This window comes from Aythya fuligula, chromosome W (assembly GCF_009819795.1).
Source record: "Aythya fuligula isolate bAytFul2 chromosome W, bAytFul2.pri, whole genome shotgun sequence".
In the NCBI taxonomy this organism is placed as follows: Eukaryota; Metazoa; Chordata; class Aves; order Anseriformes; family Anatidae; genus Aythya; species Aythya fuligula.
Genome location: NC_045594.1, coordinates 13,701,371 through 13,728,248, shown reverse-complemented (window position 1 = coordinate 13,728,248; position 26,878 = coordinate 13,701,371). Strand labels below are relative to the sequence as shown.

The 26,878-nt window shown below is 49.3% G+C and overlaps 1 protein-coding gene and 1 pseudogene across 1 annotated transcript; one reads left to right on the top strand and one right to left on the bottom strand.

Annotated features, from left to right (window-relative positions):
- Positions 1 to 1,125: 1,125 nt before the first annotated feature.
- On the top strand, positions 1,126 to 2,015 carry LOC116501356 (olfactory receptor 14C36-like). Its single transcript, XM_032206867.1, has 2 exons — positions 1,126 to 1,629; positions 2,004 to 2,015. Exons 1-2 carry the CDS (start codon positions 1,126 to 1,128, stop codon positions 2,013 to 2,015), a joined length of 516 nt encoding a protein of 171 aa, XP_032062758.1.
- A 23,138-nt stretch (positions 2,016 to 25,153) lies between these two features.
- Positions 25,154 to 26,572, bottom strand: LOC116501355 (annotated as a pseudogene).
- Positions 26,573 to 26,878: the final 306 nt, after the last annotated feature.

Below are 26,878 nucleotides of genomic sequence, written 5' to 3'. Positions count from 1 at the left end.
GCTGCACCCATCTGGGCATTTTTACAGGTCCTTTTCCACCTGTAAACATGCACAGGCAACTAGACAGTCCCCTGCATACAGGAGGTTGCTGAAGGGCAAAGATTACTGCACAGAGATTGGGTTGAGGCTGTGAGCTTAAACAGGAATAAGACTTGAGACAAGGAAACAGGTCCCAGAATAAAACTTCCTGTCAGCGGGGATATGATCAAGGAATGAGAGGAAGGGAGATCAGAGGGCAAATTCATCAGAAAAGTCCATGTTTTTCCATTCAGTGAAGACCCCTTCCTCTGAACCTACCCCTAGCTTCCTCTCCCACCTAAACAAAAAAGTTGCTGCCCTCTTGGTCTTTTGAGCTGTGAGCTGCCCTGAGGATAGAAATCTTTCCCATAGTATGTTTGTAATATCTGGAAGGCATACGTAGTAGAGGAGATGCTAAATGCAAGGACATGCTATTGGGCTGTAGAAATGAATGTTAGGTGTCCTTGGCAAAAGGTGTGGTGCTGAGACCTTGTTCAGGTACCTTGAGAAGGGCTGGGCGTTGAGGGATTGGCAGTGCATTTTTCCTCTCTTAGCAGTGTCTGGCTTCTTTTCAGGGTAAGAGAAATGTGATTATCCTCCATCTCCAAAAGCTGCAAGATCATGGCCATTGGGAACAAGCCCAGCCTGCTCACCTCAGCCTGCTCTGAGCTAAAGGCAATCCCTTTGCCTCTCAGGTCTCACAACCATTCACTGTGAGTGCAGCAGAAATCCTCAGAATTTCTGACTGTAGAGAACACTGCTTTGGCATGAAGAGGGGGAAGAGGATATGTAGAAAAAAATGCCCCTAAAACTCCTTTCTGTCAACTACATTCTGTAGCACAGGAATGCAGATGCTGACATGCCCTTCTGTGTGAGAAAGGATTTCATCTGACATAGGCCATAGCCTATGACCACCACCTCCACACCCCCATGTACTTCTTCCTCCTCAACCTCGCCCTCCTCGACCTGGGCTGCATCTCCACCACTGTCCCCAAAGCCATGGCCAATTCCCTCTGGGACACCAGGGCCATTTCCTATGCAGGATGTGTTGCACAGGTCTTTCTGTTTGTTTTCTTGATATCAGCAGAGTTTTCAATTCTCACCATCATGTCCTATGACCGCTACATTGCCATCTGCAAGCCCCTGCACTATGGGATCCTTCTGGGCAGCAGAGCTTGTGCCCAGATGGCAGCAGCTGCCTGGGGCAGTGGGGTTCTCTATGCTCTGCTGCACACTGCCAGTACATTTTCCCTGCCCCTCTGCCAAGGCAATGCCATGGACCAATTCTTCTGTGAAATTCCCCAGATCCTCAAGCTCTCCTGTACAGACTCCTACCTCAGGGAAGTTTGGGTGCTTCTGTTCAGTGCTTGTTTGACATCTGGATGTTTTGCTTTCATTGTCTTTTCCTATGTGCAGATCTTCAGGGCCGTGCTGACAGTGCCTCCCTGTCAGCAGGAGGGACGGCACAAAGCCTTTTCTACATGCCTCCCTCACCTGGTTGTGTTGTCTCTTTTTCTCAGCACAGGCATTTTTGCCTACCTGAAGCCCCTGACCATTTCCTCCCCATCCTCTGACCTACTGGTGGCAGTTCTGTACTCAGTGATGCCTCCAGCACTGAACCCCCTCATCTATAGCATGAGGAACCAGGAGCTCAAAGGTGCCATTAGACAAATGATTTCATGGATGTTTCTGTATAGTGATAAATTTCCCTTCTTTCCACACAAGTGACTTTCCTATCCCCATGAAGGCCTCATCCTTGTTTCATATGTATATTTTCATTGTTATCTTTAATGTCATTACCATTTATGTTCTTAGAGAAACATTTGCAGATGTCTGTAATGAGTAATGACACTGCTCTGTTTACTCTGGAGGTTCTATAAACATGTCTCACAGTAGGACAGCAGGACAGCACTGACTGTTTAGTATCTGCTTAATAAAACAGGATATTCATAGTGCAGTCTGAATGCTTCACTCTTCTTTCACAGCTTGTGCCATAATCAGGGCTGTGCAGTTGCTCCCCATGTTGCTGCATGGATTTGGGAGAGACCAAGCATAGGATTTAGGAGCAACCTGTTGGTGTCTAATGGCAGCAGAGATAGTCACTGAGGTACATAGGCATGACTGTCCCACATGGGACACAGCAGAGGACATCCTCCAGGACATAAATGTGAAGCTGCCAGGAGAGTCCATTAGCTATATGCAGATTTTCATTGCTGTGCTGAGGATGCCCTCTGAGCAGGGATGGCACAAAGCCTTCTCCACGTGCCTCCCTCACCTGGCCATGGTCTTCCTGTTTCTCAGGAGTGCCTTTTTTGCCTACCTGAAGTGCCCTTTCATCTCGTCCCCATCCTTGGACCTGGTGATGGCTGTCCTTTACTCTGTGATGCTCCCTGCAGTGAACCCCCTCATCTACCACACAAGAAACCAGGAGCACAAGGAGAGACCATTTCTGCCATTAGGAAAGTGATGTCATGGATGTCAAGTGCTGTCAGGGATGGCACTGAGGGGCTGCAGGCTTCAAGGGGATCTGCTGCAGAAGAGAGAAGGGGACACAGCAGGGGACACTGACCACTGTACGCTTGTGCCATGGAAGTCCCCATCTGTGGGGCTGAGCCCTCTGTGCCCCAGAAGCTGCTTTGCCCTTCAGAGGGGCTGGGTCTGTGGTGGCAGTGCCCAGAGCCCTGCAGCAGCCTGCAGTGGGCACTACCCTGAGGACCACTGCCACTGGGCTGGGATGAGGGCAGGGAGGTGGAAGAGCCGTGCTCGAGGTCTGTGTTGGGGGAACAGCCAGCTCTGTTGGCCTCTGTCCTGGCCCAGAGCCCTGCCGACCTGGAGCAGGGCTGTCTGCAGAGGCCCCCATGGGAGGTGGCTGGGTCAGGGCAGGGGCCATGGACTGGAGGAGGCTGCAAAGGAAGGAAGGCCATAGCAGGAAGGGACCCTGAGGGTGCCATTGGGATTGTAATGGGGGGAGCTCCTCCCAGCCCTGAATGTGCACTGTCATGTGCCGTGGTGGCACAGCTGTGGAACCATGTGTGGGGCAGTGGGGCTGGGACACTGCAGGGACAGGGCTCTGAGAGGGGCCATGAATGAGCTGGTAGGGGGTAACAACAAGGACAGGCTCCAAAACAGGAAATTATGGTGGAGACTGAGATATGGTTTTAGCAAGGGCAGAGCTCACCTGGAAGTGGTGTTATCAAGAAAAGTCAAGAGCAAAGAGAAGAGCTTTTGCTGGAGCTAAGGCTCAGACTTCTCACCCAGCTCACCCAGGGCTCATCCTGAGCAAGGCGGCCACAAGCCCTGCCTGCCCTCCTTCCTGCCTAGCACCGGCAGGTGGCTGTAGCAGAGGGGACCCCCAGCCAGCCCCTCGATGGGGCTCTGCCAGCCCCTCGCCCTCCCCTCTGCAGTGACGTCATTGCTGCCCAGGGGGCTCTTTGATGTGCAGGACAATTTCAGGGAGGACATCTGCCCATGTGCCAAAAGGACCTACTACCACCAAGATGCATTTGGTGTTTCAAGCTGTCACTGGCAGAGGTCTTGCAAAGTCTTTCTGCAGTTGTGCCCAGGGACCTTCACTCCATTGGTCCTGGGCTGGGGCTTTCACATCAGCTGAATCTGCGTTGGTTGTGGCACAAGCAAGACGCCTCTTACAGATGCACTCTGCATCCTCCTTCATGGTAGGGCACCACTCCATGTCCTTTGCTCTGCTCACGGTGTTTGTCTTAGCTCACGGATGAACTGGATTACATCTGCTTGAGTCTCCTGATGCCCGAATGCACCACACAATAACTATTACTTTCCCTTACTGTGCGGATTGACCTGATGGGTCTGTTTACACTAATCCCTTTTACTTTCCCAAATTGGAATGTAACATATTTCCAGACTGGGACAAGCTGCTGGGCTCTGCCACAACCACTTAAAGTCGCCTATTCTTGAGTCTTTCAGCCTGAGTTTATCACACATGGACAAACATGAATATCTTCGGGTTTCAATGGCAATTTCAAGTGTAGTGAACTCCAGGAATCCACTGGAAAGTCTTCCAGGAAGTGTGGTGCCAGCCCACAGGAATCCCTTGCAGAACCTACAGACTTGTCCAGGCCATTGTCTTGAATTCCCAGACTGCAGTGGCTGCCTTCCAATGATTGTGACTTATGTTAGACTCATAGAACCATAGGACCATAGAGCCATGTAGATTGGAAAAGATCTCTCAAATCATCAAGTTCAACCATTTACCTAACAGTGCCACATCTACCAGTAAACCATGTCCCTAAGCACCACATCTACATGTCTTGTGAACACCTCCAGGGATGACCACTCCACCACATCCCTGGACAGACTGTTCCAGTGCATCACAACCCTTTCAGGGAAAACATTTTTCTCAATATTCAACCTAAATCTCCCCTGGTGCAACTTGAGGCCATTTCCTCTTGTCCTGTTGCTGGCCCCAGTACTGACCTGCTGCCAATTGGATTTAACTCTGGGAAACAGAGTCAAAACCTTTACTAAACCTTAGGTAGAAAACATCCACAGCCTCTCCCTCATCCACTAAGTGCATCACCTTTCCATAGGAGAACAGGTTTGTTAAGCAAGACCTGCCTTTCATACCATGCTGACTGGGCCTGATCACCTGGTTATCCTGTATGTGTCGTATGATGGCACTCAAGATAATCTGCACCATAACCTTCCCTGGCACCAATATAAGACTGAAAGGCCTGTAGTTCCCTGGGTCCTCCTTCTGGCCTTTCCTGTAGATGGGCATCACATTTGCTAGGGGAGAGTTGACTGGGACCTCCCCTGACAGCCAGGCCTGCTGATAAATTACTGAAAATGTCTTGATAAGTACTTCTGCCAGCTTCTTCAATACCCTTGAGTTGATTATGGATGGAGATTCTCCTTAGTCCTCCTTTTGTTCCTAAGGCATTTATAAAAACATTTTTCATTCTCCTTTATGGCAGTAGCCAGACTGAGTTCCAGTTGGGCTTTGACCCTTCTAATTTTCTGCCTGCACAGCCTCACAACGTCTTTATAGTTAGTCCTACTGAGCATCTTGCTCCTTGTTCCAAAGATCATAAACTCTCTTTTTCTTCCTCAGCTCTAGCCAAAGATTTGTTCAGCCACGCTGACCTTCTCTGCTGGCTCATCCTTCAGCACATGGGGATGACCTTTTCCTGTGCCTTTAGGATTTCGTTCTTGAAGTGAGTCCAGCCTTCCTGGACTCCTTTGCCCTTCTGGACTGCCTCCCAAGGGACTCTGCCAACCCAGCTCCTTAACAGGCCAAACTCAGCCCTTTGGAATTCCAGGGTGGCAATTCTTCTAACCCCTCTACTTACCTCTCCAAGAATCAAAAACTCTATTAATTCATGATCACTATGCCCAAGATTTGCCCTTCAACTTTCACATTCCCCTCAAGTCCTTCTCTGTTAAGAAGCAAAAGGTCCAGCAGGGCACCTTCCCTGGTTGCCTCACTGACCAGCTGCGTCAGGAAGTTATCTTCTACCCGCTCCAAAGACCTCCTAGACTGTTTCCTCTCTGCTGCGTTGTATTTCAAGCAGACATCTGGGAAGATGAATTCCCCCACCAGACTGTATTTTCAGTAACCAAGCCATTAGCAGCCAGTGTGTGAGTGGCTCTAGGACAAGAACGCACTCCAGATATTCCAGGCTTTCATTCAATAACCTGCCATGCTCTAGGACAGAAGTCACTGAGCACAAGCTAAAATATCAAAGCTCTTTTGTATTTGTATAGAGCATTCCCATACTCCAAATTCACCTCTAGAAGAGTCCAAAACCCTCCAGGCACTCACAATTGACATAAGCAATGGCAGAATTATTGCAGCCTGTTGCAAGGAGTCCTGGAAGTGCCTTCCCCGGTGACCAGATCTGGTGAAGGCCTTGGGTTGCTTAGCTTGGAATGAATGCCAGTGGAACCGGGGCTTTGTGTATCTCTGTCCCCAAGTGCAGATGCCAATCACAGAGGTTGCCCAGGTGACATGTGGCAGCAATAGATTCTGCCAAGAGGCAAAACCCCTCTCTTGGCACAAAGGATGAGGAACAAAGCCTTCATCCTGTTGGACTGATCTCACAGTCATACCCAGGCACAAGGCTGCCAGGCTGTCACCATGACTGTCACAGTGTCAAGCAACAAGCAGCATTTCAGGAGAACTCAGCCCTATTACTTATTCTGCAACTAAATGGCCACTTTTCTGACCATGTCAGGATTCTCATGCATTTGACATCACAAAGAAAAGGTGGTGTCTCCTTCTGAGGGAGGAATAACGCCAAGCACCAGTACAGACTGAGTAGAGGGGAAGGATCACCTCCACTGACCTGCTGGCAACACTCTTCCGAATGCACCCAGGATCCCGTTGGCCTTCTTGGCCACAAGGGCACACTGCTGACTCGTGCGCAGTCTGCTGTCTCCCAGGAATCCCAGGTCCTTCTCTGCAAAACTGCTCTCCAGCAGGTCATTTCCAGCCTGTACTGGTGCTGGGGGTTATTCCTCCCTAGGAAGGAGACAGGACCCTGCACTTGCCCTTGTTGAACTTCATGGGGTTCCTCTCAGCCTGTGTCTCCAGCCTGTCAAGGTCCCTCTGAATGGCAGCACAGCCCTCTGGGGTATCAGCTACTCCTCCCAGCTTTGTGTCATCAGCAAAGTTGCTGAGAGTGCACTCTGTTACATCATCCACTTCAGTGATGAATAAGTTGAACAACAGAGAGGAACTTTGGCATGTGCTGTAGCCCTGCACACAGGTAGGGCAATTCCTGCTGCAGGAATCAGTCAGCACATTTTAGAGAGGGCCAGTCAGTGTTTGCTTTGTCTGCTTCCAAGTGTTTTCCTCAGGAGAGACCCTGCTGTCTTCAAGGAGCCATGAGCCCTGGAGCCCCAGGGCCATGTGCAGGGAGCCTGGTGGGGGGCAGATCAAGGGAGGCCTTGGGCTGGGCCTCTGCTGCTGAGCTGGGCCGGGCTCCTGGGCCCAAGGGGAGCTCCTGGCAAGCGGGCAGCGCTGCAGAGAGGCAGCTCTGCCCAGGAGCCGCCTGCCAGGCTCAGCACTCAGCCTGCCCAGGGAGCTGCCCAGGGCGCTGCGGGGAAAAGCTGCGGGTGGAAGGAGCCCCCCCGGCAGGGCAGGGTCCTGCTGCTGGCAGGAGGCTGCTGCCTGGGGCAGCCTGCTCACAGATCCACAGCACAACCAGGGTGTATCCAAAGGGACTTTGCAAGAGCCGGGTAGGGGATTTAGACTTCAGTCTCAGCTTTCCTGAGTCTCCTGAACTTTTTCAATCTTCTCTACTTTGGCTCGTTGGTAATACAAACTGAAATAGTTAATCCAAGAAGAGGCTGAGACTCCATGATGAGCTGAGAGGCCATCATAAGGAGGGATAAAATGACCCTTTCCTGCCCCTCAGGCCTGATAAAGCTCCACCACCACACATGCACTGTTAGCAGGGTCTGTGTGACCTGGGCTCTTCGATGTTTCCGCAGCGAGCTGCTCCTGGGCAGAGCCCTGCTGCCAGGAGGTGTCTGCAGGGCAGAGCTGAGCACCCAGCGGGTGGGATGGGGGCTGTGAGCTGCAGGCAGGGACAGCTGCAGGCAGCAGAGCCATGGGCAGGGAGTGAGAGGGAGCGGCTCCCAGAAACTCATTGGCAGGGGGAATTTGGTCACCTTCCTGCCATCGCTGTACTGCAGGTGCCTTCCCCTGACCAACCACTTGGTGTCTTCTCCCATTCAGCAAAGCCTCTGTCCCCACATCCATGGGATCTCAGGCTGCATTTTCCCTTTGGCAGGAGGACACTCAGAAGAGAACCCCCCCAGTTGCCCATCTCTCACTCCATTTCCTTCCTCCCTCAGGAGGAACACTGGGGCATTTCTCTGTGTTTCTCCTTCCAACCTTCCTGCCCTTAGTATTTCGCTCAGACTCTCTGGACAATGGGATTAAAGCCAGATCTCAAACACCAGAATACTGAGTCCTGCTCAGGTGCTGCATCCTGGGAGCAAAGTGCCCATGCGGTTCTAGTCAATATGGCTCTGGGCACTGTGGTGCGTTGGGCTCGGAAATGAGCTGTCTCTGTTCAGGTCACTCTGGTTTAAGGACATCCAGCATTGGCCCTGGACAATGGCCCTTTCTGCTGGAGGATGATAAACAGCCCCTCTGTATTACAGGTGCACTGAATCTGAACTAAACGATGGGTTTCAAAATGTGTCACCACCTTTCATAGGTACCCAGTGCATGTCCCTTTGTCTTTGGATAGTGTACTGGGTCTGGCTGGAATGTTAACTTTCCTGGCAGCAGCCCATACAGTGGGGAGGGGTGGGCTCTCGTTGGGAAACGTTGGTCCTCCTCTCGAACACCGGCTGCATGCGTTGAGGCCTTGCTTCAAGGACATGGTCAATCATCGCTCATTTGTGGGAAGTAGAGAGTAATTTCTTTCCTCTGCACTTCCATATAGCCTTCATTTATTTTATTTGTTTGTTTTCCTCCCTTCTTTTTATTTTTCCTTTTCCCCTCCCTTTTCCCCTTTCCCTTTTTATTTCCCCTTAGTTAAATTGTTTAGTTCATGGTAGTCTTTATTTAATTATTATAATTATTTCCCTTTAATTAAATTATCCTTATCTCAACCTGTGAGTTGTTCTTTGCTTTACTTCTCCCCCTCCTCATCTAAAGGAGGGGGAGTGAGAGAGCGGTTGTGGGATTTAGCTGCCCAGCACGGTAAAACCACCACAGTCCTTTTTGGTGCCCAACGTGGGGCTCGAAGGGTTGAGATAACAATAGAATTGATTAAACGCATACAACTAACACACTTGCTTGCTAGTAACCATGTCCATTGTCCTGTTAATAATAGCTTTGTTCATATGTCATGCAATCCGTGTCATATTCTCCTTTCTCCTATATATCCGGTCCGACAAAGTGCTACAATCTGTGTTCACTTTTTTTAATTCGCTGTGCTGCCAAGAACTGACCTTGGGTTTACTCTGGAATTCAGGCTCTGCGCTGTTATCATTTGGGTCTCATGGAAACTATCTTTCAGAGAATATTCAGAACTACACTGCCTTCCTTTTCTCATCTGGACACCAGTTTATTAATAATATCAGGAATGGTACCTTTCCCTTCTTTCACAGTGGGCTAATTACAACAGTTTGGGAGTATTTTGAAGATCCATCTGTAACCCATGTATTGCTATTTCTAATTCTGAATAACAGGTTTCATTTTCTCTCTAAGATTAGTCGATTGTTTAGAAAACTTACTTGGGAATCTGTCCCGAAACAGTCTTGTGGTGAGTGGCAAGGTGTGTGGGATGATGTTGGCAGATACCTGTCACGAGTGTCTCCTCCAATAGTTTTGAACTTCACCCCTGAGCAAGTGCTAAATCCTAAAAACTTGGTAGAATATTTGAGAGTTGTATGTCCTGACCCTGATAATGCCGGAGAACGACAGCTTGCAGCATTGTGCTGGGTCCTGGTTTATTCCTATCAAACACTGTTTAACATCATCCAGCAACTTGAAGAGAGGGAGGAAGTCTCTGAGTCTGATGACCAAGTAACACATGCTGTGGCTGACCCAGAGGACCAACCAACTATGGTATCAGTCGCCCCCATAGTCAAGTCAAAACAATGGAAACGGAGGTCCGCTCGTTTAGTAAGGGAAGAAGGCTCTCCTAAGAAGGAGGGAGAAGGGGAAATGGCAGGCACCTCTAAAGCAGAGCCGTCACAAAAACAGCAGGAAGAAGAGATGGAAATCATAAAGGAATAAGAAACCACTCGATCCCTATCCCTGAGTGAGTTGCAAGAAATACGAAAGGATTATGGTCGACGCCCAGGTGAACACATCCTCACCTGGCTGCTTCGATGCTGGGATGCTGGGGCCAATAGCCTACAATTAGAAGGCAATGAAGCCAAGCAGCTGGGATCCCTCTCTAGAGAAAGGGTAATCGACAAAGTAATCGGGAGAGGAGCACAGGCCCTCAGCCTCTGGAGACGACTCCTGGCAGCTATGAGAGAAAGATATCCCCATAAGGAAGATATTGTATATCACATAGGCAAGTGGACCACTATCACAGAATCACAGAATCACAGAATTTCTAGGTTGGAAGAGACCTCAAGATCATCGAGTCCAACCTCTACCTAACGCTAACAATCCCCACTAAACCATATCCCTAAGCTCTACATCTAAACGTCTTTTAAAGACTTCCAGGGATGGTGACTCCACCACTTCCCTGGGCAGCCTGTTCCAATGTCTAACAACCCTTTCGGTAAAGAAGTTCTTCCTAACATCCAACCTAAATCTCCCCTGGCGCAACTTTAGCCCATTCCCCCTAATCCTGTCACCAGGCACGTGGGAGAACAGACCAACCCCCACCTCACTACAGCCTCCTTTAAGGTACCTGTAGAGAGCGATAAGGTCGCCCCGAGCCTCCTTTTCTCCAGGCTGAACAAGCCCAGCTCCCTCAGCCGCTCCTCATAGGACTTGTTCTCCAGAATGGATATGGATAAATGGATATGGATAAAGGTCTCCAGCATCTGCGAGAATTAGCTGTGCGGGAGATGATTTATAGTGATTTGGACAATGCCCAGACACCTCAAGACCCCGATGAAGTCCAGTGCACAACATACATGTGGCGTAAATTTGTGCGGAGTGCACCATCAGCACATGCCAGTACACTGGCAGCAATTCACTGGGAGGAGGGGATGGGACCAACAATGTATGATGTGTCCTGCCAGCTTCAAAAATATGAAGACAATCTCTCTGCTCCGCTACAGTCCCGTGTCTCAGCTGTGGAGAAACTGTCTAAAGGACTTGACAAGCTCGTGGAACAAGTATATTCCCCCTCATTTAGACAGAGTGATACTTCAGCCACTAAGAATCAGCATTTGTCTGCTCAAGAGAGAGTACCCAAGACGTACACCACGTGGCACCTTGTGGTTTTATCTGCGTGACCATGGGGAAGATATGAGGAAATGGGATGGTGTACCTACTTCAACCCTAGCTGCTCGGGTATGTGAACTGAAAGGAAATACAGCAGCAAGAAGAGGGGCTCCTAAGAGAAATGCTGCTCCAGTTTCTATTGGGCAGTACCCCAGAGGCAGTAGAAGAGCTGATGTTATTCTTGACCCTGATGAAGGGACCTCTGCCTCTCATTTGCAAGAATTAAGTGGCAGACGCTCCAGCCAGGACTAGAGGGGCCCTGCCTCTGGCCAGGTAGAGGAGAGGGATAACCGGATTTAATGGACTGTGTGGATCCGATGGCCTGGAACATCAGAACCACAAGAATACAAAGCTCTAGTGGACACTGGCGCACAATGTACCTTAATGCCATCAGGCTACCAAGGGACAGAACTCACCTGTATCTCTGGAGTGACAGGGGGATCCCAACAACTATCTGTACTGGAAGCTGAAGTGAGTCTAACTGGGAATGAGTGGCAAAAGCATCCCATTGTGACTGGCCCAGAGGCTCCGTGTATCCTTGGCATAGACTATCTCAAGAGAGGGTACTTCAAGGATCCAAAAGGATACTGGTGGGCTTTTGACATAGCTGCTTTGAGCACAGAGAAGATTAGGCAGCTGTCTACCCTGCCTGGCCTTTCAGAAGACCCTTCTGTTGTAGGATTGCTGAAGGTTGAAGAACAACAGGTACCAATTGCTACTACAACGGTGCACCGACGGCAATATCGCACCAACCGAGACTCCCTGATTCCCATCCATGAGTTGGTTCACCGACTGGAGAGTCAGGGAGTAATCAGCAAGACTCGCTCACCCTTTAATAGTCCTATATGGCCAGTACGAAAGTCTAATGGCGAGTGGAGGCTAACAGTGGACTATCGAGGCCTGAATGAAGTCACACCACCACTGAGTGCTTCAGTGCTGGACCTGCTAGAACTTCAGTACGAACTAGAGTCAAAGGCAGCCAAGTGGTACGCCACAATTGATATTGCTAATGCATTTTTCTCCATCCCTTTGGCAGCAGCATGCAGGCCGCAGTTTGCTTTTACTTGGAGGGGCATCCAATACACCTGGAATTGGCTGCCCCAGGGGTGGAAACACAGCCCTACCATTTGCCATGGACTGATCCAGTCTGCACTGGAGCAAGGGGGAGCTCCTGAGCACCTTCAGTACATTGACGACATCCTCGTGTGGGGCAACACAGCAGAAGAAGTTTTTGAGAAAGGGAAGAAAATAATCCAAATTCTCCTGAAAGCTGGTTTTGCCATTAAACAGAACAAGGTCAAGGGGCCTGCACAGGAAATCCAGTTCTTGGGGGTAAAATGGCAGGATGGACGTCGCCATATTCCAATGGATGTGATCAATAAAATAACAGCAATGTCTCCGCCAACTAGCAAAAAGGAAACGCAAGCTTTCCTAGGCCTCGTGGGATTCTGGAGAATGCATGTGCCAGGCTATAGTCAGCTTGTGAGTCCTCTATATCGAGTGACTCGAAAGAGAAACTATTTTGAGTGGGGCCCTGAGCAACAACAGGCATTTGAACAAATCAAACAAGAAATAACTCGTGCAATAGCCCTTGGGCCTGTCCGTACTGGACCAGCTGTGCAAAATATACTGTACACTGCAGCTGGGGAGCATGGGCTCACCTGGAGCCTTTGACAGAAAACCCCAGAAGAAACTCGAGGTCGACCTCTGGGCTTCTGGAGTCGGGGCTATCGAGGATCAGAAGCCAATTACACCCCAACTGAAAAAGAAATACAGCATATGAGGGTGTTCGAGCTGCTTCAGAAGTTGTGAGTACAGAGGCACAGCTCCTCTTGGCACCGCGGCTACCTGTGTTACATTGGATGTTCAAAGAGAAAATTCCCACTACACACCATGCAACTGATGCTACATGGAATAAGTGGATAGCGTTAATTACACAGCGGGGTCGAATGGGAAAACCCAATCGCCCAGGAATCCTGGAAGAGATTATGGACTGGCCGGAAGGCAGAGATTTCGGAGTGCCAACAGAAGAGGTAACCCGTGCTGAAGAGGCACCACCATACAATGAGTTGCCAGAAGACAGAAAGCAGTATGCGTTGTTTACTGACGGATCCTGCCATGTGATAGGGAGCCATCGGAAATGGAAAGCTGCTGTGTGGAATCCCATACGATGAGTTGTGGAGGCCATGGAAGGGGAAGGCAAGTCGAGTCAGTATGCAGAAGTAAAAGCCATACAACTAGCCGAAAGAGAAAATTGGCCAGTATTGTATCTTTGAAGCTTGTATTACCACTCATATTGAGTCGATCACTTGCTTCCCCGCACTGTTAATCAGAGGGTCTCGAACCTGCAATTATTAATTGATGCTTGTGCTTCTGCTGTTTCTAGAATAATACGTGGTTTCCTCCCACTGATACTGAGGAATGACTTTGCCTTGTCTCACCTGAAGCCTGTATCAAAGTCTATCTTAAAGCCTTTCTCTGACTGGTCTCTCCCAGAGCAGCTGTGTAATAAAATGGGATGTCCTCAGTGTCCTGCCTGAAAGCTGGGCTTTTCCTTCTGTGGTGGTTTTACCGTGCTGGGCAGCTAAACCCCACAACCGCTCTCTCACTCCCCCTCCTTTAGATAAGGAGGGGGAGAAGTAAAGCAAAGAACAACTCATGGGTTGAGATAAGGATAATTTAATTAAAGGGAAATAATTATAATAATTAAATAAAGACTACCATGAACTAAACAATTTAACTAAGGGGAAATAAAAGGGAAAGGGGAAAAAGGGAGGAAAACAAACAAACAAAATAAATGAAAGCTATATGGAAGTGCAGAGGAAAGAAATTACTCTCTACTTCCCACAAATGAGCGATGATTGACCACGTCCTTGAAGCAAGGCCTCAACGCACGCAGCCAGTGTTCGAGAGGAGGACCGACGTCTTCTCAACGAGAGCCCACCCCTCCCCTCTTCTTCCTGTTTCCACCTTTTATTGCTGAGTGTGACACCACATGGTATGGAATATCCCTTTGATTGGTTTAGGTCAGCTGCCCTAGTGATGTTTCTCTCCTCACTTTTTTGCCCACCCCCTAGGAGGGTTAGAGAAAGGCCCAATGCTGTGCCACTGCTGCTCAGCAGTAGACACAACACTGGTGTGATAACACTGCTGTTCCAGCTACAAGTACAGAGTACGGCACTGTATGGGCTGCTGCCGGGAAAGTTAACATTCCAGCCAGACCCAGTACACCTTCAAAGATGGTGCCAGCAATAGGCCTAAGTACTTGCTGTTTCTCCCTGGGTGCAAGACCAAATAGCTCCTGGTTGTGTCTAGTGGGAGTGGACTGTGACAAAGGACTGTTATGGTTTAACCCAGCTGTCAGCTAAGCACCACACAGACACTCCCTCTCTGGGATGGGAGAGAGAATTGGAAAAAAAATAAAGCCTGTGGGTTGAGAAAAAGACATGTTATTAGGACTGAAAAGAAAGAAAAGTAATAATAATGATACTAGTACTACTAATAATGATGTCTACAAAACAAGTGATGCACAATGCAATTGCTCACCACCTGAAGAGTGATGCCCAGCCTATCCCTGAGCAGCCAGTCCTTCCACCCCAGCCAGCCCCTCCCATATTAATTGCTCAGCATAACATCAGATGGTATGAAATACCCCTTTGGCCAGTTTGGGTCAGCTGTCCTGGTTCTGTCCCCTCCCAAGACAAATCGAGAAACTGAAAAGTCCTTGGCTTAGTGTAAGCAGTGCCCTGCAACAATTAAAACATCAGTGTGTTATCAACATTATTCTCATCCTAAATCCCAAACACAGCACCTTACCAGCTACTAGGAGAAAAATTAACTCTATCCTAGCTGAAATTAGGACACAGTGGAGATGGTGAATGGTTACTGCATAACATACCCAGCGTGTGCATACCCAACAGGCCCCACAAAGTGACAGATCACACAAGGTGGGGTCCCCAAAGACAAAAACAATAAATCAATGCATCCATATGTTTAAACTGAGTTCTAAACTGGATTATTTCCAGGTAAGCAAGGACTGTGCAGCCCCAGAGGAGAGAGTGGAACCCAGCAGGCACAGGGAGGGGGAGCTGGCAATGACCAATGTCATCCTTAGTGAAGTACCACCATCTGGTCCAGAGATAAACCACAGCCCACTTGCTCTGCAGAGCAGCACCACTATTCAGCACTGCCCAGGAGGGAGCTGGTCTTGGAAATGTCTGGGTCCTTCCTCCTGCTGGGATCTGTGTCTGCACTGGGAAATGACCAGCCCTGTCACCCATGCCCTGGTTCAGGCCCCGGCCCCATATCAGCCTACAATTACTGCCACTGTCCCTCTGCACTAGGTGCTGGGATTTTCCCTGTGATCTCCCCTGATCTCAAGCAATGAGTCTTCTTTTGGCAGGCTGTCACAGCCTGCCTGCACAGTCCCAGAGAATCCTGGTGAGGCAGCGCTTCAAGAGCAGTCTGTGATTGCCCTTGGTCTCAGTACATACGGTGATCTGGCTGGGGCACAAGGAGGGGCAGAAAGGACAACAGACAACGAGGAGGAAAGGTAGAAAAAGAAATTTCCAAAGAGGTTAAGGAAAAAAAAAAAACACATCTGAACATGAGAGGTGAACCAAGTACTGACCAATGTGATCTAACTCTCAAGTTATCCCAGCTGAGGCCAGGCCAAGGTACAGACCTCCACAGGTTCCTTCCAGCTCATAATCCTCAAGGAAGAAGGAGCTGTTCAGTGGAGTCAGGACCTGGGAACACTGCTGTGGGCTGAGACAGTGCCTGCTTTTGTAATCTCTGTTCATCAGGGTTACCTAGTGAGTTAAGTCATCCTAAAAGCAAGCTCTGTTCTGTGGGCACCAGGACTCAGACTGGTTTGAGGTAGCACAGAAAAGTTTTCAGAAACACTGCCAGCTATCACAGAACTACAGAATGTTTGAGGTTGGAAGGGAGCTCTGGAGATTGCCTAGGCCAACCCCATTGCTCAAGCAGGGCCAGCTTGAGCAGGTTGTCCATGCTCATGTCCATGTCCAGACAGGTTCTGAATATCTCCAGGTATGTTGGCTCCACAACTTCTCTGAGCAACCTGTGCCACTCATCAACCCACTTCACAGTACAGAAGAGCTTTCCTATTTCCAGGAGGTTTTACCAACGTTTCCTTTGGTGCCCATTCCCTCATGTCCTGTCAATGGGCACTTCAGAAAAGAGTCAGGCTGCTTTGTCTTAATTCCTCCCATCATGTCTTCACCTAATGTGGCCACACCTGGAGTATTGTGTCCAATTCTGGGCTCCCCAGTACAAGAGGGACATGGAACTGCTGGAGCTAGTCCAGAGGAGGTCTACAAAGAGGATGAGGAGCACCTGTCATACAAGGACAGGCTGAGAGAGGTGGGCCTGTTTGGCCTGGAAAAGAGAAGACTGAAGGGAGACTTCATCAATGTGTATAAATATCTGAGGGGAGGGTATTGAGAGGATGGAACCAGATGTTTTCAGTTGTGCCCAGCAACAGGACTTCAGGCAGCGGGGCACTAACTGGAGCACAGGAAGTTCTGTCTGAATATGAGAGAACACTTCTTTACTGAGAGGGTGACAAAACACTGGAACAGGTTGCCCAGAGAGGTTGTGGAGTCTCCTTCGCTTGAGATATTCAAAATTTGCCTGGATGCCATCCTGCACAATGTGCTCTAGGTGATCCTGCTTGCAGGAAGATTAGACTAAACGATCTTCAGAGGTCCCTTCCAACCTCGGCCATTCTGTGATTCTTTGGTAAAAATCTCGCCCTTGCCTTCTCTTCTCCAGGCTGAACACTCCAGCTCTCTCAGCCTCTCCTCATCTGAAGACTCTCCAGTCCCTTAATGACCTTTGTGGCATTTACTGGACTTACTGCACTACATCCAGGTCTTTCATGCACAAAGGAAGCCCAGAACTGGACACTGCACACTGGGTTTGGTCTCAGCAGAGGTCAGTAGAGAGGAAGGACCAACTCCCTGAATGTACTGGCAAGGTTTGTAATAATGAAGCCCAAGGTGCTGGTGGCCTTCTTTGATGTAATTCCATATGGCTGGCACCTGTTCATCTTGTTGACCACCAGAAAACCCAGGTCCTTCTCTACCAACCTGATTTCTAGCTGGTTGGCCCCAAGCAATTTCTTTGTGCATAATGTTATTCCTGCAGGATCATTTCACTTTGTTGAATTTCATGCGATTCATCTTTGCCCAGTTCTCTAGCCTGCGAGGTCCCTCAGAATGACGGCAAAACCATCTTGTGTGTCGGCCACTGCTCTCAGATTCATATCATCTGCCAGCTTGCCCCATTGTACAAGTCATGAATAAACTTGTTAAATAATATTGGTCCAGTATTGACTCCCTGTTTGCACAGTACTGAACGACCTCCTGATGGAGTGTGTAAATCTGGCTACAACCCTCTGGACCCAGATGTTTATCAAAATTCCAGTCCATATCATCCACACAGGATCACAACATTAAAGAATGGCTGGAGTATGAATGGATAGGATAGGACCCAATATTGCCCTCACAGTGTCCTGCTTGTGACTGACTTCCAACTAGACTACATGCCACAGGACTTGGAGCCCGTCCGTGTGGGAACTTTCCAGTCCACCTCACTGCCTCCTCATTCTGACCAGACTTGATCAGCTTCTCTATCAGGATATTATGGGAAACATGTGAAAAGCCTTTCTGAAGACAAGGCAGACAGCATCTCCTCCTCTCCCCTCATTTACCAAGGCAGTCTTTTCATTGGAGAAGGTTATCCAGTAGTTAAGTCTCAACAAATACTTGATGGATCCATGCCGACCACTCCTGATCACTTTGTTATCCCCCATGTGCTTGGAAATGCTTTTCAGGATTAGCTGCTCCATCACTTTCCCAGGATCTGAGGAAAGGCTGTCTGGCCTCTAGTTCCCTGGGACCTCTGTCTTGCCTTTATGCAAGATAGGAGTCACATTTGCCTTCCTCAGTTGTGCTCTAGGCCTCTTTCTAAGGCTGTGCTCTGGGTTTCTGGGTATTGCTTGGAGTCTGGCACATGGAGAGCCATGGTGCTATGCAACTGTACACCCCATAAAGATTTGGCCAGCTCATAAAGAGGAAGGACGAAAGGGAAGTCCTAGCAGGTGTGGCCATGGGTCGACAGCAAAGACCTAAAGGCAGGATCGATCCAGCCCCTCTAACCTTCATTGCTCTCTGCTCCATTTAGATCTGAGGTGGAGATGTGCAATGTGCCAATACACGCATGTCCTGGGAACACAGTTACACTATTCAAGGTTTTGGGAAGGAATGTGTGCAAATTTGGATGAGAATTCATAGACAAGCCTAAAAATTCTGAAAATTAGCGCATTTCACTTGAAGATGGTTTCCATATTTGAAGCAATGGTAGAAAAAATATTGATAAATTCCATTTATTTTTTTTCCTTTTAATCAGGTCAGTTCCAGGCCCACAACCAGCTTGCTATGTGGGTGTATTATTTGGAGGTCTGTTGTGCCGCAGAAACTTCAAATCCATTGGGACCATCTGGTCACCTCTGACTCTGGAGCACACAGGCCAGCAGCAGTGACAGGACTGGGGACAGGGCCTGTGAGGTGACCTCTTCCTGAAGCAGCTGCCGTGTCAGCCCTTGCCTCCTGGCTAACATCTGTGCTTTTCAGCTCACACCTGCCAGCATCCCTGATAAGGCAGCAGAACACACCTGCTTGGCACACTGGTTGTGAGATGCCCTCTGTCTGAGAGCCTGACAGGCCCCATGCAGGAAGAGGCCTTGGGTGTGGGTTTTCACATCCCTTCTGCCTGAGCACATGGTTGGACAGCAATGGGCACACAACATCTACCTGAGAAGCTGGAAGGCCAGCAGCAGGTATATGGTTTGGAAGATCATGGTGAGGTTTCTTCTGTCTGGTCAGGCCATAGGTCTCCAGAAGGCTGACATCTCTGGACATCTGCTAAAAAAAGTGGTTTGTTGATGATAAAGCTTTCTCTGGTGCTGAGAAACAGCAGAATAGTGTCAAAACTGCTACGAAGTGCTGCTTGGAAGGTGAAGAGTGGGCATGAGGAGGAGGAAATGTCACTGAAAGGGTAGTGCTGTGGTGCCAGAGGTCACCCCTACAGAGTCAGTGGTCAACCCATGCCATTGTGTTTCAAAGATCTGCCACGGTGGGTGGGCAGACAGCAGTGAAAGTATGGAAATGCCAGGGTGAGAGCAATGTGGATAAGCAAGGTGGGTGCCTGCAGGAAAAAGTGGGAAGGGATAGGACAGTGCAGGGCAGCAACCCAGTGGGGAGGCCAGCAGGTGTCATAGCGTTGTCCTTCACACAGCATGACATACCCCACATCCCACTGCCCCAGGAAGAGCCCTGAGCCATGGGTGAGGGACAGGACCTCCCTGCTCAGGGGCTGGGGGACAGGGCTTGGCCTTTCTGCTTCACCAAACAAACCAAGGCCTTTACTCAGCATCAGTCTCCTGCCCAGTGCCTTTGCCTACCTGCAATCATGGCCTCCAATTGTCTGCTCTAACAAGTCCATGGGGAGGCTTTGTCAGTAATGACCCTCACTGGGGCCCATTAATACTCCTAGACACTTCAAAGTCTCCTTCTGACTTAAACTTCTCCTGCAGTTACATCATTCTCCTTTCACTACCTGAGGTTCATGGACTAAGCACCAAATGCACCATGGGGCTCATTACAATTCATCCTTTTTTATCCGGTCTTCCAGACTTGTACAATTAATTAGTGAGTTTTCAAAAGTGTAGTTAAAGAGGAAGTTTTCAATGACCACTTTACAAAACAACGTTTTCATATGTAAGCTTATTTAACTTAGTAGTATTTACCAGTTGACATTGATCCAAAGTGTCTCCTAAGGAGGTCTGGATGGATAGGAGACGCATTCCCTTGAAGTCCTAGACTGTATGGACAACCTTGCTGCTCATCTCTCCATCCCCACCACTTCTCTCATCAGCCACTGTGACTTGCATCACTTTTAATTACACCAGACTTCTCCACTGAAGTCTGCAGGTGGATGTTACAGCTTCTTTGCACCAGCTGCTGCCTCCTTACCAGAGAAAAGTATATGCAAACAGTTTTTTCTTGTTATTTATGTGTGTGTCTTTGTTATTAATACTTAACAGAAAATACAGCAAAGAAACACATGTTAAAAAAAAATAGTAAAAAAAAAGTCCACAGCAGTGGGCCATATCCAAGTTGCACCATGCACAGGGGATAAGCGTACAAAAACATTTGATTCAAATAGATGGGAAATGGTAAATGAGAAATACAGCTACAAAGTTGTCTACATGGATGATGAGAGAGACTACTGAAATACAGGCAAGCTGAATTCCCCTCAAGTCCCAAGAAGCAACTCGATGTATGAGAAGGATCTGAATGACCAAAGAGCAAGTGGAGGGAAACTCTGCAGAACAATGGAAACTGCACGTGTCCAGATAGTCTGCTGGAAAGGTGACTTCTGATATGGTCTGTTTAATCAGGCCAGCTGGAAAAACCTGAAAGGCTAGTCCTGCCTGACCAACCTCATCTCCTTCTATGACCAGTGACCTGCCTGGGGGATGAGGGAAAGCCTGTTGACATAGTCTACCTAGACTTCAGCAAAGCCTTTGACACAGTCTCCCATAGTATTCTCCTGGAGAAGCTGGCAGCCCATGGTTTGGACAGGTACACTCTATGCTGGGTTAAAAGCTGTCTGGACGGCCAGGAGAGTAGTGGTGAAAAGAGTGAAATCCAGCTGGCGAGCAGTCACCAGTGGTGTTCCCCAGCAGTTGGTGTTGGGGCCCGTCCTCTTTAATATCTTTATTGATGATTTGGATACGGAAATTGAGTGCACCCTCAGTAAGTTTGCAGATGACACCAAGTTGGGGGGAAATGTCGAACTGCTGGAGTGTAGGAAGGCCCTGCAGGGGGACCTGGGCAGGTTGGATTGATGGGCAGAAGCCAGTGGGATGAGGTTCACCATGGCTAATTGCCAGGTCCTGCCCTTTGCTCAAAATAACCCTATGCAATGCTACAGGCTTGGAGCAGAGTGGCTCTGGTGAGGCCGCACCTCGAGTACTGTGTTCAGTTTTGGGCCCCTCACTTCCAGAAGGATATTGAGGTGCTGGAGCATGTCCAGAGAAGGGCTATAAACCTCGTGAAGGGCCTGGAAAACAAGTGCTATGAGGAGCAGGTGAGGGAACTTGGGTTGTTTAGTCTGGTGAAGAGGAGGCTCAGGGGAGACCTTGTTGTTCTCTACAGCTACCTGAAAGGAAGTGGTGGGGAGCTGAGGGTCAGCCTCTTCTCACAAGAAACTAGTGATAGGACTAGCGGGAAGGGCCTCAAATTGTACCGGGGGTGGGTATTAGGTTAGAAATTAGGAGATATTTCTTCTCAGAAAGAGTAGTCAGACATTGGGATGGGTTGCCCAGGGAAGTGGTGGAGTCACTGTCCCTGGGGGTGTTTAAGGAAAAGTTGGACATGGTGCTTAAGAGCATGGTTTAGTGGGTGACATTGGCAGTAGGGCAACGGTTGGACCAGCTGATCTTGGAGGTATTTTCCAACGTTAACTTATGATTCTATGATTCTCTGACGGGGAAGATGAAATGCGGTGCACAAGAGACAGAGTTCTGGCAATGCCAAGGGAAGATTTTTGTCCTGCTGTAATAGACATCATTAAATATGATCATTTTGATTTCATGGGATACCTCAAATATTGTATTAGAAGTGTTCAATCATTTCAGCTGATTGCAGTGTGCTGATTGAAGTGAAATTTTTGAAATTCTTAAAAAAAAATGTAGGCAATCTTCAGGCTTACACCAATAAAATGACAGTTTTCTGTTGTGCATGGAGCCCTGATGTCACAAAACCCTCCCTTGCTGATGGGCAAAGGAGCAGGGGCACCTTACAGAGGAGTTGTGGTTGAGGAGCCAGGGCAGGCATCCCTTGTCCTGAGATGAGGGCCAGCAGCATGAAGGGCTCCTGGAGAGTGACCATTACTTCCACCCTTACTGCCATGTTCTCAGGTCTCCTGCAGCTCTCCTCGAAAGGTAAGGATGTCAGGAGCTCCTTCTGAAGGAGTGACACAGGGGCTGTCAGCTGTCCAAAGGTGCAAGTCCTGGGCTGTGGGGGAGGCTGGACAGGGCTGGTGGCTACTGTGGGAGCCCAGCCTGAGAGTCCCGCTGGACTTAGGGAACAATGCGACAGTCAGGATTCCTGGGTCCTCATGCTAGGGCTGCCCTGAGCCCTAGTGCTCATCTGGGCATGGCTCAATGTCTCCTCATGATGGGGGACAAATCAGGGCCAGGTTTCCCTGGGAGCTGGTGCCTCTTTGGGATCTGGATCTTGGTGGAAAGTTGTTTAGTGTCTCAGAGACTGGTGTGGCCTGCAGCTCCCACAGGCCTCTCAGGAGTGTGCCAGAAACCCTTCCCCTTGTACTGTTCTCCTTCAGGGGACCTCTGTTCCTTGGGTGATGAGACACTGGAGAGCAGCCCTGCAGAGAAGGATCTGGGGGTTTTTGTTGATAGCAAGCTGAATATGAGCCAGCAGTATGCCCTGGCAGCCTGGAAGGCCAAACACATCCTGGGGTGCATCAAGCACGGCATTGCTAGTCAGTCGAGGGAGGTGATTGTCCCGCTCTACCTTGCACTGTTGGGGCCTCACCTTGAGTACTGTGTGCAGTTCTGGGCACCACAGTACAGAAAGGATATGAAACTATTGGAGAGTGTCCAGAGAAGGGCTACAAAGATGGTGAAGGGCCTAGAGGGGACGATGTATGAGGAGCAGCTGAGGTCACTTGATCTGTTCAGCCTGGAAAAGGGGAGGCTTAGGGGAGACCTCGTCATGGTCTACAGCTCCCTCACGAGGGGGAGTGGAAGGGCAGGCACCCCTCTATTCTCTTTAGTGACCAGTGATAGGACCAGAGGGAATGGTGTCAAGCTGTGACAGGTGAGGTTCAGGCTGGATATCAGGAAGAGGTTCTTCACTGAGAGGTAGTTACACACTGGAACAGGCTCCCCAGATACAGAATCACGGCACCAAGCCTGTTGGAGTTTAAGAAGCAATTGGACTGTGCACTTAGTCACATGGTCTAAAATTTTGGGCAGACCTGTGTGGTGCCAGGAGCTGGACTCTATGATCCTTATGAGTCCTGTCCAACTTGGGATATACTATGATTCTATGAATTTTGCACCTACTCCCGCCTCCTTTCCTCATACATCTGGCTGCACATAGCTTTTTGTTGTTATTTTTGTGAGTGGGTGTCTTTTTTTTTTTAATATTTACTAAAAAGTATATTAAAAAGAAACAAACACCAACAAAAATTAAAAAATAAAAGAAGCAACCAAACAAAAACCACAGTCCACAACTGTGAGTCAACTCTAACTTGCCTCCAGTGAGGTGCACCATCCACCATTGATGACTGTACAAGAAATTTTTGACACAGAGAGATAGGAAATGGTAAAAGAGAAATACAGAGTTGGCTACAGGGATGATGAGAGGGACTACTGAAATACAGGCAAATTCAACCTCCCCGAAATCCCTAGGAGCAACTGGGTATATGAGAAGTATCTGAATGACCAAAGAGCAAGAGCAAGTGGAGGGGAACTCTGCAGAAGAGCGGAAAATGCGCATGACCACAAACTCTGCTGGAAAGATGATTTTCGGCATGGTCTGTTTCATACGGTCAGGTGGAAATACCTCAAAGACTGAGGAGATGAAGTGCAGTGCATAAGAGAAATTCTGGCAATGGAAGTACAGGGGAAGATATATATACATATATATATATATACATACATATCTGTATTACCTGCCTTTCTTGGTGGGAATATTCACATCTTTCTGTCTGTACAGTGAAATATATTTGTATAGCTACAGCTGTAACTACAGCTATATGTGCAAGTAAAGGTAAATGTATTTGCAGATTTACACGTGTACACATAGATAACTGGGAGAGAGACAGGAAAGTGGCTGGGATTCTAGGATTTTACATCACCTGAACTATCAGGAAACCAACCCAGCAGTGCTGGGAGCTGGGGAGACGGGAGATGTGGAGGAAGGTCCCAGTGACATGGCTGGGAGGTGGGTTGTGATGCCATTCCTACTGCAGTGACCTGACTGCCTGGTGGCAGGCAGGCAGAGATGGTGATGTCATCAAGTGCATCACAAACCCCACGGGACACCGGGGGCAGTTCAGGCAGGGGACAGCTCTGTCAAGCCACCATGGCTGGGGTGCTGCTGCTGAGGTCACCTCCTCACAACACTGCAATGGGCCAGGAGCAGGCAGGCCTCAGGAGGCCATCAAGAGCAGCAGCTGTGGAAGCTGCAGGCAGATGCCTGGGCCCTGGGGAGGGCTGCCCTGCAGTGATGCCAGCTGGACATGGGGTGGGAGCCTATGGGACAAGGCATGGGAAAGTGCTGGATATGACAGAGCACAGTGTGAGAAGGGAGAGAGTACAGGCAGGGCTGTGAGGGACAGCAGCATCTCACGTGCCTTTGGTGGGCAGAGATATGAGCAATGGCCAAACACCCATTCCAGCCTTTCCCAGCTTCCCCCCAACTCTCCCAACTCCCTGCTCTCTGCCCACCTCCCTGCCCTCTGCCCAGCCCAGCCCAGCAGCCCAGGCTGGGGTGACCCTAAGACAGTGCCCACTGCAGCTTGCTGCAGGGCTCTGGGCACTGCCACCACAGCTCCAGCCCCTCTGAAGGCCACAGCAGCTCCTGGGGGCACAGAGGGCTCCGCCTCACAGAGGGGAACATCCAAAGCAGAAGCATACAGAGGTCAGTGTCCCCTGTTGTGTCCCCTGCTCTCCTCAACAGCAGATCCCCAAGAGGCCTGCAGACCCTCCGTGCTATCCCTGGGGGTCCTCAGGAATTCCCTGCTGCCCCAGGGCCAGGTCAGCCTGCCCCAATCTGCGGCAGCCAGAAAGGGGTTTGCTTCCTGATCAGCTGAGAGTGGGTCTCAGACAAAAAAGTTGCTGTAGGTTCATTTATTTCATTTAAATACACAGACAGTCTAGCTCCTCATTTATGCAAAGCCTCAGGGTCACAAAACATATGTTGGTACGAGGGGATGAAGAACAGCATTTATTTGTGGAAAATAATATCACAAGGGGAAAATGAAAACCAGGATAAAATCCCTCCAGAAGTTAAGCTTGTCCTATCATCACATAAACTGTAATTTATCTGAGGAAGAAGAAAAGAAGCAGTTTATAGCTGCAGAAAGGTCCAGTGAGTTTCCTCAGCGCATCCTTAAATATCTCAATGAAATCACTTTCCTAATGGCATTCTTCAGCTCCTGGTTCCTCATGCTGTAGATGAGGGGGTTCACTGCTGGAGGAACTACTGAGTACAGAACTGCCATCACCAGGTTCAGGGAAGGTGAGGAGATGGAGGGGGGCTTGAGCGGGTCCAGAGAAAGGCAACAAAGCTGGTGAGGGGCCTGGAGAACAAGTCCTACGAGGAGTGGCTGAGGGAGCTGGGCTTGTTCAGCCTGGAGAAAAGGAGGCTCGGGGCGACCTTATTGCTCTTTACAGATACCTTAAAGGAGGCTGTAGTGAGGTGGGGGTTGGTCTGTTATTCCACATGCCTGGGGACAGGACGAAGGGGAATGGGCTAAAGTTGCGCCAGGGGAGATTTAGGTTGGATGTTAGGAAGAACTTCTTTACCGAAAGGGTTGTTAGACATTGGAACAGGCTGCCCAGGGAAGTGGTGGAGTCACCATCCCTGGAAGTCTTTAAGAGACATTTAGATGTAGAGCTTAGGGATATGGTTTAGTGGGGACTGTTTGTGTTAGGTCAGAGGCTGGACTCGATGATCTTGAGGTCTCTTCCAACCTAGAAATTCTGTGATTCTGTGATTCTGTGATTCAGGCAGGCAAACATGCCTGTGCTGAGAAACAGGAAGACCACGACCAGGTGAGGGAGGCACGTGGAAAAGGCTTTGTGTCGTCCATGCTCAGAAGGCATCCTCAACACAGCCCTGAAGATCTGCACATAGGAGAAAAGAATGAAAACAAAACACCCCAGAAAGAGAAAAACACTAAATGTGAGAAGCTCAATTTCCCTGAGGTAAGAGTCTGAGCAGGAAAGCTTGAGGATTGAGGGGATTTCACAGAAGAACTGGTCCATGGCATTACCTTGGCAGTGGGGCAGGGAAAATGTATTGGCAGTGTGAAGCAGAGCATTGAGAACCCCACTGCCCCAGGCAGCTGCTGCCATCTGGGCACAAGCTCTGCTGCCCAGGAGGGTCCCGTAGTGCAGGGGCTTGCAGATGGCAACGTAGCGGTCGTAGGACATGATGGTGAGAATTGTCTGCAGAAAACAAGAAGAGGAAAAAAAAGAACTGTATGGCACATCCTGTGTAGGAGATGGCCCTGGTGTCCCAGAGGGAATTGGCCATGGCTTTGGGGACAGTGGTGGAGATGCAGCCCAGGTCAATCACAGAGAGGTTGAGGAGGAAGAAGTACATGGGGGTGTGGAGGCGGTGGTCGCAGGCTACGACGGTGAGGATGAGGCCGTTGCCCAGGAGGGCAGCCAGGTAGATGCCCAGGAAGAGCACAAAGTGCAGGAGCTGCAGCTCCCGTGTGTCTGCAAATGGCAGGAGGAGGAACTCGGTGATGGAGCTGCTGTTGGACATTTGATGTCTCTTGACCTTGAGGCCGGTCTAAAAGGAAATAAAAACAACTTTTGTGTAGACATAATATATAAAGGAACTTTTCATCATTGTTGCAGAAATTCACTCAAGTGCAGGGCTTGGTGCATAATGTTTTGTGTATTTTTTTGTACTTGTCCTACACACCTGAGAAGTCCTTAAAGGTAGAAATCGTTGGTGTACTGCCCACCAAGTGAAATCTTGGGGGTCCTGCAAGGCAAAGGGACTGTCCCTCAGGGCAGACTGAAGGTGTATCAATCAGTCCTGGTCTCAGCTGCCCCGTGCAGGCACCTCGGGAGGTTGGTCACACTTA